At 42.7% G+C, this 17,018-nt stretch overlaps 3 protein-coding genes across 8 annotated transcripts; 2 read left to right on the top strand and 1 right to left on the bottom strand.

The window, feature by feature from the left end:
• Nucleotides 1-3,503: 3,503 nt before the first annotated feature.
• LOC124315602 (merozoite surface antigen 2-like) lies at nucleotides 3,504-7,065 on the bottom strand. Of its 3 annotated transcripts, XM_046781385.1 has the most exons (3): nucleotides 6,551-6,784; nucleotides 5,897-6,381; nucleotides 3,504-3,871 (listed from the first exon to the last, which is right to left on the bottom strand). In XM_046781385.1, the coding sequence occupies exons 2-3, from the start codon at nucleotides 6,378-6,380 to the stop codon at nucleotides 3,729-3,731; spliced, it is 627 nt and encodes a 208-aa protein (XP_046637341.1). In that variant the 5' UTR covers nucleotide 6,381; nucleotides 6,551-6,784; the 3' UTR covers nucleotides 3,504-3,728. The 3 variants fall into 3 exon arrangements, 2 of the variants coding, with proteins under 2 accessions (XP_046637341.1, XP_046637342.1); XR_006911509.1 differs by lacking the exon at nucleotides 3,504-3,871 and having other exon boundaries at nucleotides 5,225-6,364; nucleotides 6,551-7,065; XM_046781386.1 differs by lacking the exon at nucleotides 3,504-3,871 and having other exon boundaries at nucleotides 5,225-6,381; nucleotides 6,551-6,765.
• Nucleotides 7,066-7,180: 115 nt separating this feature from the next.
• On the top strand, nucleotides 7,181-11,206 carry LOC124315328. Its single transcript, XM_046780941.1, has 13 exons — nucleotides 7,181-7,309; nucleotides 7,403-7,471; nucleotides 7,554-7,747; nucleotides 7,820-7,877; nucleotides 7,950-8,195; nucleotides 8,272-8,367; nucleotides 8,451-8,702; nucleotides 8,783-8,936; nucleotides 9,011-9,105; nucleotides 9,171-10,153; nucleotides 10,260-10,491; nucleotides 10,565-10,744; nucleotides 10,807-11,206. Coding segments are annotated over exons 1-10 (1,359 nt in total). The 5' UTR covers nucleotides 7,181-7,307; the 3' UTR covers nucleotides 9,364-10,153; nucleotides 10,260-10,491; nucleotides 10,565-10,744; nucleotides 10,807-11,206.
• Nucleotides 11,207-11,325: 119 nt separating this feature from the next.
• LOC124315307 lies at nucleotides 11,326-16,964 on the top strand. 4 transcript variants are annotated; one of them, XM_046780897.1, is made up of 8 exons: nucleotides 11,326-11,433; nucleotides 11,615-11,802; nucleotides 11,908-12,069; nucleotides 13,075-13,394; nucleotides 13,455-13,946; nucleotides 14,012-14,080; nucleotides 16,708-16,797; nucleotides 16,860-16,964. In XM_046780897.1, the coding sequence occupies exons 3-8, from the start codon at nucleotides 12,039-12,041 to the stop codon at nucleotides 16,920-16,922; spliced, it is 1,065 nt and encodes a 354-aa protein (XP_046636853.1). In that variant the 5' UTR covers nucleotides 11,326-11,433; nucleotides 11,615-11,802; nucleotides 11,908-12,038; the 3' UTR covers nucleotides 16,923-16,964. The 4 variants fall into 4 exon arrangements, with proteins under 4 accessions (XP_046636853.1, XP_046636852.1, XP_046636851.1 ...); XM_046780896.1 differs by lacking the exons at nucleotides 16,708-16,797; nucleotides 16,860-16,964 and adding exons at nucleotides 14,156-14,245; nucleotides 14,351-14,652 and having other exon boundaries at nucleotides 11,615-11,708; nucleotides 11,915-12,069; XM_046780895.1 differs by lacking the exons at nucleotides 16,708-16,797; nucleotides 16,860-16,964 and adding exons at nucleotides 14,156-14,245; nucleotides 14,351-14,652 and having other exon boundaries at nucleotides 11,615-11,708.
• Nucleotides 16,965-17,018: the final 54 nt, after the last annotated feature.

The raw sequence follows: 17,018 nt of genomic DNA, 5'->3' as shown, positions 1-17,018 counted from the left end.
GTAACGATAACATTTTGAGGATTCGTTCAGGATTGCAGGATCGAGTTCGACACCCAAAATACGCAGACAGACGATCAGCGGTTGAAATGGCACCAACGGGATTTGTTGGGCTGTGTCAACAGGATCACCTTTGTTCTCTTCAACAGTCCAAGCCGGAAAACGAGGAGGTAAGGATTCGTTCGTCCTAACCGACGCCATGGCTCTTCATCAACTGGATCACTTTAACCTGTGCACTAAATAAAGTGATGTAGGCAATCGATTGTAACTTGTATAATTTATTAGTTGGTTCAATTTTTTACTTGGCGGTGAGTGGGTTGTTTTAGAATGATGAGTTCTCTATGCGTTAGCCCTCATTATCGATTAATTATTCTGTTAGCACTTCATTTGCATAATGGGAATCTGGGAAGAAGAAACAATTTTGCATATCGCGCATTTTTTTCGAAAGGTGGATTTGTAATAAATTCTAATCGATATCTTAAGTCTTGCTAATTAGAATATTAGTATCGTCTGCTTTCACACTTTCATTTTCGTTTACAATAAGTTTCGAAAAGGAACTTTTTGTGACGTGGTCACGTCTCACGTGGATGCACGAAAATAAAATTACAAAAATGTGGTCATGCCAACTTTAGTGGGTGTTGCAGCTTTCCATGCTCTCCATTCCATACTGTTTGGCAGGTAAATACTCAATTAATAAAAATGGGATGGCTATTCGAGCTTAAATAGCAAAGTAAACTTGTTCCAAGTTTGGAAATTTAATCTTACTTCCTGCTAGCATTATTTATCCCCTTGTCTATGCATGGAGCATGGCAGTTTCTTCGCACTATATGTAACATTTTTCTATGTGCAGATTTGAGGCCTGAGCCAGCCAACGTAACAGCAAAGTTTTGCTTGTGCTGAACCTCCAGTCATATGATTTGGCTGGTGACCTCCTGCCGTCAGCAACAAGCACAGTATCAGCACTTAGGTAGGCTAATAATTTTCTTTACTTTTATCAGCTTTTATTGACCTGCATGTGAACTGCCAGATTTTGTGATTACGCATGACTTGCATAAATGCAGTGGAAACTTTTAATTCTCCTGTTGATTAACAATTAGATTATGCCCCTGGTTTAAATCTGTCTCATTTTCAACTTTTCCTTGCTTGTTACTTTTACTGTAAATATTTTTCGTAACTTATTGTTTAAATTTTTTTATTTAGATAATCAGCATCTTCTTTAACTGGAGAAACTACCAATTGATGTCGATCGAGTGGGACGGATCTCTTCAATTCCTCTTTACTGAGGATGGATGGAGCACCTGTGGATGGATGCCTGGTTGTATTTCCCAGGTTTAAAGGTAGGACAGATCTATTCTTTTCTTCCTTTTTGACTGTTGAGTGGCGTTTATTATAAATCATTGGGGAGTACGATTATTCCTGGGTCAATACAGTTGGCTGAAACTGTTTTATCTTGCCATTTTTGTTTTTCTCAGTCAGGGTTCATTAAATAGCTCACGTGTATAACGACTGCAGATCAGGCCTGTTTTTGTTACCTCACAACTTTGTCTGTGGGCAAACAATCGAATTCAAACATTTTTGAACTTGAAACAGTTGAATGAAACTTGTGAACAATTTTTTCCCACCAAGAGGGTCTTGCTGCCACACTGGCACTTCTTGGTTTGGAATTATTTAAAATTAATTGAGACAATTTGATTACGAATTAATTCTATATTGAGTAATGCAAGAAAATGGCAGCGATGAGAAATTCAAAGTCGATTACAATATCAAATGTGCAGCAACGATTTTCCACAACTGCTATGGATGAAACACGAATTTGTCTTTGGGCCGTGTCCGCTACTTCCTCCTTTTTTTTATTTCGGGAAAAAACTTAAGATACACGAACAGCGTGAGCCACTAGTTGGTTGTTATAGGGCAAAACGAGATAATTGATGTCAAATTGCTCGTCCCAGATGTTGACCAGACTTAATTCGGGAATATTCCAACTGTTTCGGCTCTCGTGAACGATTATTTCCTTGACACGCTGATCCTCTAAAATCTCTTTCAAGAGTTTCCCGCTCGACAATTGGGCCGAATTGTCTCGTACCACCGGCTTCCAGCAGTCGAACGTGGCACAAATTTCTTGACGGTCGGGTTGTTGCTCGGCTCCTAGGAGCAGCCATCCGACGGGGCCGGTCGTGAGTCCGGTATTGACTACTCCGGCGAAACCTGCGCTGCAGCAAGTCACGGCGGCGGATGAAGCCGATCCGAGAAACGCCCCGATTAAAGCTGAACCATTTTCTGTAATGTATTTGAATAATTATTAGCTTCAATTTAATTTTAGAAATAATACTAAGATAGACGAAAATCTATCCAACCAGCGACAGCGCTGATGGCGCCAACCACGGCTCCCGCTCCGGCTGATCCCGCCACTGTTGCGTTTATTCCGCCCGAATCCGGGGCTGCCGATATGGTCACAATTCCTATTTTAAAAAAATGTGTAGATTGGCGATTATGAATGAATTGAAATGGACAGATTGAGGATGATATACCGGTGAGCGTTCCGGCCAGTGCGGGGGCCGCAAACGGCGCCGTGCTTCCGGTAAAGGAAATCGTCGTCGCTACACCGAACGTCAAAACGGTCATATTTGGTTAGGCGCGAGACAAAAGAAGAAGAATCAAACAGATAATATAAGCCAAACGTCAAATGTCAATGCAATGGAGAGAGGAACTGAATACATCTATACCTGATGGGCGTGTGTGATGGAAAGCTACGAGCTTTTCAAATGAAAATGTTTCGAGTTCGACAACCTGGTAGCCACACTGGATCCAAATCTGAACTGTTTTGACCTCTCATTTTATAACGGGAAAACAAGAAAAGGTTTTGGAAAAAAGAAGATGGGATAGGTCAGTGACCACAACCAAAAGGGTCACAGCATCTTGTTGATTGATTTTGAATTGATTCTTCTGCATATTGTCGGATTTTAATAGGAAAAAACACAAATTGAAATGGGTGTAATTTCCTACAGATATTTTGGTGGTTTAATGTATAATTTTCGAATCGCCAAAACCGGTCTCCTATCCGTTTCAAGCAGCAGCACCACAAATGTCATGGAGCAGGCGAGCTAGAAAACCATTTAGTACTTATTCTTTTGTTTATTCTAGTAATTGCTATACTAAAACATAAAACATCTTATCATTTCAATTGAACTCCTTTGAAGGTTTTTGGTGGGCGGCTTAATCTAACTTGAAAATGGGGTCTCATCGACGTGAAAGTTGGGACGTTTAATGTCACCTAGTCGCCATTTAGTGAGTCATATTACTAATCTGTTGCAGATGAAATAAGATTAACTTGGCCTTGAAAATTTGATCTTGACGTTTGGCCGTTGAAAACAATTTAATTTCAATGAGCGCAGTGTTGCCACGTAGGAGGATAAAACTTTGCACTACGTATATCGCGCTTATTATCAGTTCCAGTGAACTTGTTTAGAGATTTAAGTTTGAAAAAATAAAACGTGATAACGAGTGAATTTTCCAGAAATATTAAAGTGTATTAAAGACTTTGAAGAGACATATCGTATTTTGGTAACCTGGTGACTATGGAAACATTGACTGGGTACACTGTTAATCAATCCTTCCGTCTATACTGAAATGTTGGGCCCTGTAGTTAAATGCCATGTACAGAAACAAATCAAAAATTTGAATTGAACCGATAGAATAATTATTCGGCTGATAAGCGATGAAAAATAAATTGTTTATGCCATCACCCGGATGGCGTGAGCCACCAGTTGGTTATTATAAGGCAAAACGAGATAATTGATATCGAATTGCTCGTCCCAAATGTTGACCATTCTTATTTCGGGGAGGTTGAACTTATTTCGGCTCTGGTCAACAATTACTTCCTTGATGCGCTCGTCTGTCATCATTTCTTTTAAGAGTTTCCCGCTCGACAGTTGGGTCGAATCGTCTCGTACCACCGGTTTCCAGCAGTCGAATGTGGCGTCACTCACTGGGTGATGTTGGGTGCTGTGAGGTTCAGCTCCGAGTAAGAGCCAGCCGACTGGACCGCTTGCGATCCCGGCAGTTAAACCAGCGGTTGAAGTTCCAGCTGCTGTTCCTGCTGCCGCTGTTGCTGCTGCCGCAGAAGCGGCTGAGGCTGATCCAGCGACCATCCCACTTAAGGCCGGGGCGGTCACTACGGGAGCTGCTAGTCCTGAAAACGCGACAGTGGCCACCACTGCTCCTGCCACAACAGTCATCCTTTATCCGTTGTTCTGAAATCCTATTAGTGTTGACTTGCGCATGCAAGGCTTAATGGCTAAATTTCTCATGTAAAAATTGCGTTTGCCATGATTGAAGAATAGGTGGCAACTATCAAATATAGGACGTTATTAATAACACCTTATGGGCTGAAATGAGAAAAACTTGAAACTCACCTAGCTGCCTCAGAATCGCGAACCAACTGGAGGTTTGCTTGGACGCTTTTCGATTGTACATAATACCTTTATCATATCTCCGATAATAGTTCAAACAAAATGAGCTGCGTATTTATCTCGTCTCACCTATATCAATTTGACGCACATTATAGACGAGCTGTAGATAAAGTGATATTATTAGACTCTTTTATGGTACCGTAGTAAATAGCTTGGCGAGTTGTAGCTGTGCGTGTTTATTAGACGCCACCATTAAATAGAACCTGATGCAGGACCGACTGAACTTTTCGTTATGCAATCCCACTTCTAAGGTCTGGGCGGCGGTCACTATATACGGCAGCTGCAATTCCTGCAGTCACGTTGGCTACCACTCCTTCTGTCAAAGCAGTCATTCATTCCGTAGTAGGAAAAACAGTTGCGAAATTGATATTAGTGATTTGCACTGGGCTTGGAACAGTTTGGGCTAGAGCTCGTTGGGCATTTCGACCACACAAAAGCGAGTGTTATACCATATTATAAAATAAACTTAATGATATAGGGACTTGATTTTGGATCGCAACTAAAACAGCATCTCGTCTCGTCTATATCAATTGACGTATGGGCGATCGAGATAACTTATTTGCTCCAGTAACAATTTACACGGGAAAAACGTCAGAGATTAGAGCAACACTTCTTGAACAGCCCCAAACACTTTGTTACACGCGAGCGTAGTTTTTCAATAGCATCACTCACAAATAGAGTCCAAAGTAAAACGGATGTTGATAAATGATTGCGACATTTTTAAAAAGGAAAGAAAACGACAGAATAAAACTGCTGCAAATGATGCAATAGTTATATATTTTGACAAAAGGCTCGTCCACACAAAAGTTGTCAATGTCTGTTGAAAACATGAAGCGGTATATGCAATATTTGGTACTACATTCACAATTGTTTCATCTATACTACAGTGTTACAGTTCACAGTCAACTACAGTTCAATGCCAATGAAATGCCGATGATAACAAGTCAAAGTATAATAAGCCAATTAGACATGAGACAAGAGATAAGTGGCAATGGCACTGGAAAGGGCTCCAGCTGTGCTTCCGGCAAAGGCGCTGGTGACGTCACCGCCAACGATGGAGCCTAAAATCGCTCCAGCCGAGGCACTGGATCCCGCGGCCCCGGCCACTGATGTCATGGCGCCTTTCTTGATCAGCTGTCCACAAATGCTGATCGCCAATCCTACAGTTGCTCCCGCCATCAAACCGCTCCCACCAAAAACGCTGTGAACAGCTGCCATGATTTGAGACATTAATACCGTCATAACTGCTGGGGGAATTCCGGCTAGGCCGCGATGCAATAAGAATGTTGTTTACGCCACACGGACGGCGTGAGCCACCAGTTGGTTATTATAGGGCAAAACGAAATAATTGATGTCGAATTGCTCGCCCCAAATGTTGACCAGACTTATTTCGGGGAGGTTGAACTTGTTGTCCGTCTCTCGAACGATAATTTCCTTGATGCGCTGATCCTCGAAAATGTCATTCAAGGGTTTCCCGTTTGACAGTTGGGTCGACTGGTCTCGTACCACCGGCTTCCAGCAGTCGAATGTGGCGCCTGCTGCTGCAACTGGGTGCTGGTTGCTGCTGTGAGGTTCAGCGCCGAGTATGATCCAGCCGACTGGGCCGCTTGCGATCCCCGCGGTTGTTAAACCGGCGGCACCAGCGCTTGAAGATGCTACTGCTGCTGCCGAGGCCGATCCAACGGCCGCACCCGTAGCAGCGGCTGAGCCACTTACTCCGGCGATAGCTCCAGTAATGGCACCCGCAGCAGCTCCGGCTCCAGCCGATCCAGCAACGGCCGCTGTGGCACTTGTGGCTGTTGCTGCTCCTACGCCAACGCCCGATGCAATCCCACTTAATGCTGAGCCGGCCACTGGGGCAGCTGCTCCTGCAGTCACGACAGTGGCCACCACTCCCACTGTCAAAACAGTCATACTTTCCAGAGTTACGAAAACATATTAGTGATTTGCACAGGGCTAACTGGCCAAATTTGAGGATGTCATTGTATTTATTGCTATATACGTAATGGAAAACCTGTCATTAAGTGACAGCCTATAATAGGACGGAAAATCGTGATTGAGAAAGACTAGAAAGCTCAACTCACCTTATTAAATTGTTGTAATTTAGAACGCTACAGCGTTCGCTTCCAAAGGTCCGATAGCAAATACACCGAGTACCAGCACCATGTCTCTCGCTTTATATACAGGGCTGTTGGTGGCTGGCTATACACTGTGTGTATGTCGCATCCTAAAAATAGCTAGGTGTCGTCAATGTTAATTTAAGCTGCTGCTACACATGAGTCAGTTCTTCGTTGCAGTAGCAGGAAATTTCGGTCAAATTGAACATGACGTCGTTGGTTGGGATGACGCGGGATCCATCGAGTCGGCTGGAGCGATCTTGTGCAATATCGCCTACTAAAGTTGACACAACGGTGCCCATCGTGCTGGTCAATATAATTCAAAGTCTTCTACATAGACACTTTACTTTTGATTTTGAACATTGTTGACGGAGGTATTTTTAAAACGACGTAGATGTGACTGTAATCTCTCAACGGTACGTGTACAATCGGCCAACTTTTGAAATTCAAAAAAAAAGGATAGCAATAACTCGCAGCCACAATCGGTTGCTATAGAAATTGTTTCTTGATAAGCTTATTGGTGGGTCAGTGTTACATTTCGTGCGTTGTGCAACAGTCAGCGTTATGGTGTCGAAATGAAGTTCTTTATCTCATCATGGCGACTTAATTCCGAAGTGTCACAAAATTTCCCCTCGGCCCGAGCACATCGCTTTATAAAGTAACGTGAGATTTGCTTTGTCTTAGTTCAGTTTGCACTTTAAGACCCGATCCACTGCCGAATGTCATGTAATGTTTATAAGACATCATTTCCCATTTTATATACTAATTTTATAGATTTTCATTGACAAGACAATTTGAATTTCATTTTTCTTTTTTCAGGTTGTCCAAATTCGATTTTCAACGCTTCCAGCTCGTCTTCCTCCTCCTTTTCATTGTCTCTTCCGCCTGGTAAAAATCCTTATTCCGTCATCAAATGTTGATCTTCTTTTTTTAATAATAAAAATCTGACATCATTTGTGAATATTATTAGCGCCGAAGAGTACCAAATCGTGACGACCTGGGACAACAGAACCATCGATCACGCCGACAAGCCCGTCATCGTCCAACTGGATCGCAAAGACGCCTCGTCTTTCAAAATCTCTGTCGCCGCTCCTTTTTTCAAAGATCCTCCAAAACCGCCCGGTGAAGTTGGTGAGCCTTTCTACGGCCTATGGGACTACGAAGGTAATGAACTAATACAAAATTGTTTAAAACCGCCTCCAAGTTTATTCACGACATTTTGGTACTAAATTTCAGTGGTCGAAGTGTTTTTCCTCAACGACCAGGACCAGTACGTCGAAATCGAATTATGCCCGTAAGTGATTAAAATGCAATTTCATTTTAAACGGTTGATTTAATTGATTTGGAAAATTATTACAACTCACAGATGGGGTCAGCACATTGTTTTACTGTTGAACGGCTACCGAAAGATGATCCGCCACAGTTTGTTCATCGATTTCAAAGTCACCAATCAGACTGGAGATTATTGGAAAGGCGAGGCCATCATTCCGGCCGATTTGCTTCCGCCCAACGTGACTAAAATGAACGCTTACGCCATTCACGGCTCGGGTGACAAGACGGTCTACGAGTCCCTCTATCCTGTCCCGTTCAATTCGACCGCCGGAGCTGATTTGTGAGCTCAATCAATCACTTTCATTTAATAAAACCAATTCATTACTTATTTTATAATTAATTATGCACTATAAAAGCCATAAACTGGACGCCTTCCAACCGTTCGATCGGAACATTATTTTGACGACAGATGTCAGCAGTTATTCACAAACATGGACCGACTCATTCGAAGGGTATTTTATTTTATAACACAAACAAAAATTCAAATCTTTTATAGAATTAATTTAAAAAATGACCCTGAAATGAATTTGACAAGGATTCGGAGATTGAAAATCGATCACACTTGGAACGGAGCATTTCTGGGCGAGAAAGAAGCGGTGGATTTGGAGATTGAAACTCGATCCGGCACGGGATTGGTGGTCAAAGTCAGCGCTCCTTTTTACGACGACGTTCCGCCACCGCCCGGCCCCAGCGGATGGCCGTTTAATTCCCTTTCCTCGTACGAGTTTACCAGTTTGTTTCTGGTAGGAGGAAACAACGTCGAAGCCCTTGAAGTTCAACTTGGGCCGTAAGTCTTGCAATAATTACGCAATCAAATGTTAAAGCTAAGAAATAGTAAACAAGCGGCCATATGACTTGATTTAATAGTTGGGGCCATTACGACGTTATTTTCTGGAGCGGAAGTTCAAATCTGAGCTATTTCCATCCGGAAATTGTTTATCAAGTGGACTGGCAGAATAGTACCGAGGGCAAGCGCTGGATAGGCACTGCCATGATCCCATTCGCCTATCTCCCGCCTAAAGTATAATCTCAGATTTTTTATCGACACTTAAAATTACACTAAATAAATATAACAAGATAAATAACATTTGTTAGGTGTTTAAATGCAACGCCCATTCGGCTCACGGACCAAGTGAATCACGTCAAATCAACAGTTTGTATCCGACCAGTGGAATCTTGCCGCCAAACCTGTGAGTTTAAGTGTCCAGTTCAATGAATTTTAATTCTAATCGTTATTCCGTTTATCTATGCGCAGTCATAATCAAAACTCTTGCAAAGCCATCGATATGACGACCATTTACCCGGGCAACGACAACGCAACATGTTCTGACGTGTGGACCGGCAAAGTTCGCAACTGTCCCGTTCCTTACAGCGCCGGCCACACCCAAACGGCCAATCATTTGGCATTGCTGTTGGCCATCGCCTCGATCGCTTCCTTTATCTTGTAAATATTTCCCCCCTCAAACATTTACTCATAAAATTTACATTTTTCTATTTAATCAAATTAAATTGATGTAATTATTTCAATTATCAAATGATTCCAATGAATTTTGAATAATTAAAAACGAATGACGACATGTTGTGACCGTCAAGGCCTCATCAAAAGTCAAATAGAAAAAGAAATGTGGCTGTGTGCAATCGTGTGAGATAATCGCTGCTGCGGGAGTAGTCTATACTCCGTCTTGCATTTCCTGTTTTTGGGATGATGTACGTCGCGTGGAATCTTGGCGCCATTCTTCCGCCTTTTGCAGCAGCAGAGCACCAATAAGGAGAAATTGAAAAAGAAAACATTTCGTATCGTGATGAAAACGGACCAGCGTGAAGAGGAGATGACCATGAAAACGCTGATGAAGAAACCACCAGCGCCATTTAGATGTGTGTTGGATTCAATGCCCTCTTATCTTAGGGCAATAAGCGTGTAGTATAGTAAAAAAAGATGTGACGCAAAATGCATCAAAGGCAATAGAAGAGCAGAGGTTGTGGGTGTTGGTGGCGGACGATAGTTGTATAAGATTAGCCTGCCACCACCACCAGAGTCAAGGTTGTAATAGATACGCCTGCTACTAGTACTGATGCTGCTGGCTATTAGAATAGAATATTAGAGCTGCCGTTTCGGTGCACTCGACCATCAGTCACATTCCTTCTCAACTTCCGACCGGTTGGTTGCCACCCCATCCATCGTTATTCTTTGATAACTTCCGGCCTTCCCGAACAATTATTATGTCAAACAATATCAGAGTAAGTCCTTTAGATTTTGAATTTTTAAAATTACACTTTAATTTGATCTGTTTTGATCCTTTGATCCCGCCATGTACTTTTTGCTCCGGGTTGGAAATATCAAAAGTGGACGCTGGCGTTGGTACTGGTCACGATGGTTTCGTGGCTGGTGATGATGGCTGATCTCCAGCGCATCCAGGAGAATCCCAATCGGCTTTTCCTTCAAGCCCGGCCGCCGACCATCGATCACCGAAATCGCACCGGCTATCGCGGCCAGCTCAACATCCCCCAATCCTTTGCCGGACTCAAAGTCGCCCCGTCCATTTACCGATGGATGAACGGCCTCTACGGAGGCGCAGGTATATATAATCAACTGCATCTATTAACAAAATTGTTTCCAGTTCAAATAATTACAACGCCATCACACATCAGCTGTCACAAGGATCGGAGTGACAGTGGCTGAGGGTCCCAGTCCTTCGCTGGAGAGGCGAGTGCCGTGTTGCTCCGGCTACTTGACGCCGACGATGGATGCACGAAACTGCACGAAAATGGGCGGCGAATGCTGTTCCAGGGAATTCACCGACTACCCCGGCGCTGGTGGCATGGGTTTAAGTATGAATTGAAATCAAAATAAAATAAAATAGGATGAAATAATTATTTTGATTGGTTTATAGTTAATCCAAGGAAGTTGAAGAAATCACGACAGGCTTACCAGGGCAACTGTTACCAGTGCTATGAATTCTTCACCGTCTGTCTCGTCGGCAACTGAATAAAATTCTCCATTTCTTATAATCAAATCCTTTTTTTTAAAACCATATTTTTATCCTGTTGCATCAAATTAAAGTAAAGCAGCTGCAGCAACAGACACTGGGCAATTTATATGACAAGCCTTTCAACACTCCCACGATTTTTGAAAATCAAATTATAGTCAAGTATATAAAATAATAATGAAGTACAATATGTTGTGATTTGTTATTCATTGCTGCCACATTGATGTTGAACGATTGAATATCCTACAAAATACTTTCTCTTATATTACCAAAGTCAATACACAATTTAATTGTCTACTTAAAATTAATTTTTTTAACTTTTATTTATTCCCTCTTGGAATTTTAATATCGATATCTTAAAAAGCGTTTGGTTAATTAGAATATTTGTGTCGTCTGCATCATTTCACATTTTCTAACAAGCTTTTTCAGTAGAACCACGGTAGAACAAAGGAAAATGTGGTCGTCGTGTGAATAACTTTGCCACTTTGGTGTCGTGACTCCCCATGCTCTCCACTCCATGCTGTTTCTCAGGTAAATAAAACTAAGAATACAAATGGAATGATTTTGCGGGCTTTTACAGAAGAGTTAAACCTGTTCCAAATGTGTGAAATGTTGGTGCCCTACTACAGTGATTAGCATGTATCATGTATGCTCGGTGTTGGACTGCATGGCAGATTTTGTTTGCTCTATTGTAACCTCTACCTTTGTGCAGATTTCAGGCCTGAGCCAGCCATTGGAACCACAAGATGTGCTATAAGTTTTGATACTGACATGTCCTCATCAACAATCTCAGCATCATCAATTGAGTAATCATTTTGGTTACTTATTAATCAACCTGTGACCTGCCGTATATTAATGGTGTCTTAAACTTGCATCAAAGGATATACATTTAAACCTTAAGTAATCCTGTTTATTACGAAAAAACCCACTGTCTTCTTTATAACTTTTCCTTACTCACAGTCTGCAAGATTTGTTTCGTAACCAATTTTTTATTTTGATAAACAGCTCCTAGTTGAGTTGGGAAAACTCTGTCCTCGTGTACACCCATGTGAAGTTGTGTGCATATTCACGATGACCCCCTTTTCCTATAACCTGCCTGGTGGATTCAACTTTACTGAGGATGGAGCACTTGTGGGATGCCTGGCTGTGGATATCCCGGGCTTAAAGGTAGGACAAATGTCCTTCTATTCTTCCTCATTTTGACTATTTGGTGGCGTTGATTGTTACAAAACGTAGTACGGAGTTGCGATTATTCCTGAGAGCTAGACGGTTGACTGTAACTGCTTTCGCTTGCTGTTTCTGTTATCTCAATCAGGATTAATTAACCAACTCATTTGTAGAGTGACTGCACATCAGGCTTATTTTATACCCCACAACTTTGTCTGCGGGTCAACAATCAAATAAAAAAAATTGTTTAATTTTAAACACTTCAAACAATGTGCAAAGTCTATAAAATTCTATGCCCAAGAGGGACCTGCCGCCACACCGGCACTTTACCTCGTTAAATAATACCTACACCAACAGCCGACCGGTCCCCTGATCAAATCACGACAGAAAAAATAACAAACACAAATTGCCACTTTCACTTTGATGTTGGCTCGTGTAGTTCTCAGTACCATACAGCACTACAGCAGCCACCGATTCTCTCTATACATGATTATAGATGTTTTTTTTTATCACGCCGCGGGATTTTTGCACGGCTCGGGTTTCTAATCAAACCGGAGAGACCCTGAGAATGTTTTTTTTCACAGAAGGCGCGGCGAGAATACAAGTCTGTTGCCACGTCCATATATTTTCGATCCTGACCAATTAGAAACTCTCAATTCGGTTACCATTGCGACTCGCAAGTTTGTCTGACCATCGATTCCGGAATATTTGTTGGCCGAGTCCGGCAGCAGCGCACGTGTCAATTACCGTCACCTATTCTTCCTCTATAAAAAGGTGGATGCCAACATCCGTCGCCATTCACCGTCAGAGCCTCGTTGTCACGGGTTCAACGAGTCTATATAACCGTCTATAATTATTTGAATAATCAAATCATGTTGTTGAAAATTGAAAAGAGTCTTTGGCCTCTGACCGTCTGGATGAAAATCTTTGGTTTTCCCATGGAAATTCCCGCCCGGAAGAGGAAATCCGGATCGAAAAATTACTCCATTTGTTTGTTGCTAACAGGATCGTTGATGCTGTTGTCGACTGTTGCTCTCCACTGCACCTCGTTCGTTCACGGCGTCCTCCGAGTCAACAAACTGGGACCCAGCAACGGCGGCAACAACTTGACGACGGCCAATCTCCTTAACGCGGGCATCGAGCACCTTAACAACACTTGGTTCAATATCGGAGTGCACTCGACTTTCTTCCTCGTCTCGCTCACCTCCAATTGGAAGAGCCTCTGGCACTCGCTGCTCCTCATCGAGAAGAATTTGAAATTCAATTCGACATTTTATCGCAAGTGCCGGGAAAGCGTTTCCATCGGCTACGGTTGTCTCTTGCTGGTACTATTAGTCGAATTATTATTTTAAAATCAATATCCTTAAATAATTAATTGAATTCAGGATTTCGCGACACATTTGTTCATCTCCGTCCGCTCGTCTTACTGGGATTTGGGCGTCATGAGATCGCTGGCCGTCGTCCTGGCCAATTTCTCCCGAATGACCATCATCAGCATCTTCCTGCTCTTTTGCGTCACGGCCAGGGTCATCACGCTCGTCTTCAAGGCCCTCAACAAGCAAATTGTCAATTTAACCGAAGCCGAGAAAATTCTTCCCATTTATCTGTCCGCCAGGATCCTGAATCTCCGGTTGGAGAAGTGGCGTAGGAATCACACTTTAGCCTGCGAACTGGTCGACATGGCCAACAAATGTTTCGGAATGGTCATGCTCGTCACCATCATTAATGTTTTCGTTAGTTTCGTGACGACTTCGTTCGAGATCGTCAGCTCAATGGGCAACCACGAATCACTGCCATTTTCGCTCCTGCTCATTTTTGTCAACAAATCGATCCTGCTGGCCATCGTCTTTTTCGAATCCTATCGGTTGCAATCTGAGGTGGCTAATAGTCATAAATTTAATTTTAATTGTTTTAATCGTTTAATTTGAATTGCAATCACAAGGCCGGCAGGACTGCAGCCTCTCTGCGTAAGCTCCACCCATTAACTGCCGATCTCTTCACTCAAATCAAAGTAATACAACAACAACCTTCTATAAGAAAATTTGCATTGAATTTCTACAGCAGACAATCGATTGTTATTACACAGGTGACTACGGTCGTGATGGAAGTCACACACGCCAGTCCCAAGATTGCTGCCATGGAATTTTTTGACGTCAACATCAGACTCTTGCCGACGGTACATTTACTCTCATTGCACACAACAACTCTTTTTTTGTTGTTTGTTATATTTGATTGTTATATAGATTCAATCGATCTTATTTCTATTGTTCTCCCCTTTCAGCTGATTGGAAGTACCCTGACATACGTGGCCATTCTTCACCAAGTTGCGGCACACTCCAAATAATTCAATGTCAACCCTTTTTTTTTTTTTAAGATTTTCTTATTTGATTTTGTTATTTAGACGCCCATTCACGTACCCGGATGTCTAGCCGAGTACAAAAAACGCTGAAGTTTCAGTTTCTCTATTATAGAAAGAAGACAACGTAAAAGCTGCCGTAAGATGAGCCTTTGTCAGATAGCAACGTCAATATAGTATAAGTTATTTCAATCGAATAAAAAATTCCCGCCGTTCTATTCTAGATTTAAAAACGTGACAAGAAATAAAAGAAGTTGACGCGCGAAATTTCAAATAGTTTGGAGTGCTGGGTTGTATTAGATATCTTGAAGGAGTTATTTTCTCAAGTCAATTATGTGGCGCAATCAATATCGTTTTCACTTTTTTTAATAGCTTACCGTCAACTAGACCGTGGCGAGGAAACGGTATATGCCGTCTGTAGTTGCCGTCTAGTGCTAAACTATGTAATCTTATATCCCAACAAATTTATATTTCCACGGCACCCAGTGGCTGTGTCATTATCGATTTTCCCTTGTACAGACGACAATAGCAATCCCGAGTTGCAGCTTGCCCTAAATGTGTAAGTTGTGTCGACCTCTAGTCCTGGCAGATACATCCTGATCAACTCGGCTTGTCACCAACAGTCCAGTCGATTATGAAAACCCACCCCCCCAGCAAAAAGAAGGAAACAGCCAGACACACTTTGATGTTTTTATTGGGTTTCCCGCGAACGACAATCAATTCGACTTGGACGCTTCTAACGAACCTTTCACACCTTTTCCTATTCTTATATGTCGTCTGAAAAACATTTCGTTGATACAGTTACGCTATATATATCTTTATTCCCTCCTCCTCCGTATCAAATGTCTGGAACCGTGCGCACTGGTTGGACGGACATCTTTTTTTTGTCGAATGCTGTGTGTAGAGCTGATTCTCTCTATAGACCAGCAACATGCCCTTCAGCAGTGTGTTTTCATTTATCTCCAAGTTGCCTCCTCGTTCAAGTTGTCCCGTTTCTAAGAGGTCGCTCCCGTTTGCCGGAAATGTTGAAAATCGAGACGAGCCTTTGGCCACTGATTGTTTGGATGAGGATCGTCGGCTTCCACATGGGTCCCAGCCGGAAGAAATCGGGATCGCCCAATCGTCATCGCTATTCCGTCTGTTTGCTGATGACAGGATCGCTGATGCTGTTGTCGACCGTTGCTCTCCACTGTACCTCGTTCGTTCGCAGTTTCCTCAAGTTCAGGTCCAACGGGATGGCCCAGCACAACGGCACGACGGCCAACTTGACGACGGCCAATCGGCTCAACGTCGGCATTGAGCACCTCAATTACACCTGCGTCCTCATCGGCGTCCACACGACCTTCTTCTTTGTGTCGCTCACGTCCAACTGGACGGGACTGTGGGACTCGCTGCAGCTGATCGAGGCCAATCTCAAATTCAATTCCACATTTTATCGCAAGTGCCAAAAGTGTGTCGTCATCGGATTCGCCATTTTATTCGTCGTAATGATTTTACTTTACCATTTTCTACTCAATTATTTTTCACGTAGTACCTTAATGAGTTTATTGCAGGATTTCGCCAGCCAGTTGTTTATTTCGATCCATTCCTTTTACTGGGACATGGGATGGATGAGTCCGTTGGCCATCGTCCTGGCCAACATCTCCAGGACGACCATCATCAGCGTCTTCCTGCTCTTTTTCGTTCTGGCCAGGGTCATCACGCTCGTCTTCCAGGGACTGAACGAGCAGATCGTCCACCTGGACGAGGTGGAACAGGTGCCGCAATGCTACTCAGTCAGCCGGATCTTGAACATCCGCCTGGAGAAATGGCGGAGGAATCACACTTTAGCCTGCGAACTGGTCGAGATGGTCAACAAATCTTTCGGCTTCGTCATGCTCATCACCTTGGTCAACGTTTTCGTCAGTTTCGTGACGACTTCATTCGAAATCGTTCGATCCATGGAGGACGACGAGACGTTGCCATTTCTGCTGGTCTTCATTTTCGTCAAAAAGTTGATCCTGCTCACCATCATGTTTTACGAGCCCTATCGATTGCAGGCCGAGGTATATCTACTGCCATTATTCGTTTCCATCTGATTCAATTCACGTTTTCTTGCGTGATGATATGCAGACCGGACGGACGGCGTCGTCACTTAGGCGGCTGCACCCGTTCACCGCCGATCTTTTCACCCAAATCAAAGTAATTTAATGCATTCAGCATATAGATTGAAAAATCTAAGAATTCGTTCACACGCTGTGTGGCCTATTTGATTGAATACGCATAAATGAATTTTTATTCAGGTGAATACGGTCGTGATGGAAGTCTCTCACGCCTGTCCCAAAATCACGGCCATCGAGTTTTTCGACGTGAATCTCAAACTCTTACCAACGGTATTATAATTATCTCTCGATTTTATTATCAATTTAATTTATTTGTCTTGATTTGGTTTCAGTTAATTGGCAGTACCCTGACGTATGTGGCCATTCTACATCAAGTGGCTTCGCATTCAAAATAGAAATCTTTCCACACTTTTGTCAACAATTCAATACATATTTTGCGTTACTACGAATTGTGCGCAAGTTACTATGAATTCGGCATAGAAACAGTCTGA

The sequence above is a fragment of the Daphnia pulicaria genome, chromosome 11, assembly GCF_021234035.1.
Source record: "Daphnia pulicaria isolate SC F1-1A chromosome 11, SC_F0-13Bv2, whole genome shotgun sequence".
NCBI lineage: Eukaryota > Metazoa > Arthropoda > Branchiopoda > Diplostraca > Daphniidae > Daphnia > Daphnia pulicaria.
The sequence above is the reverse complement of the archived record's forward strand: the minus strand, read 5'-3'. Positions and strand labels throughout refer to the sequence as shown.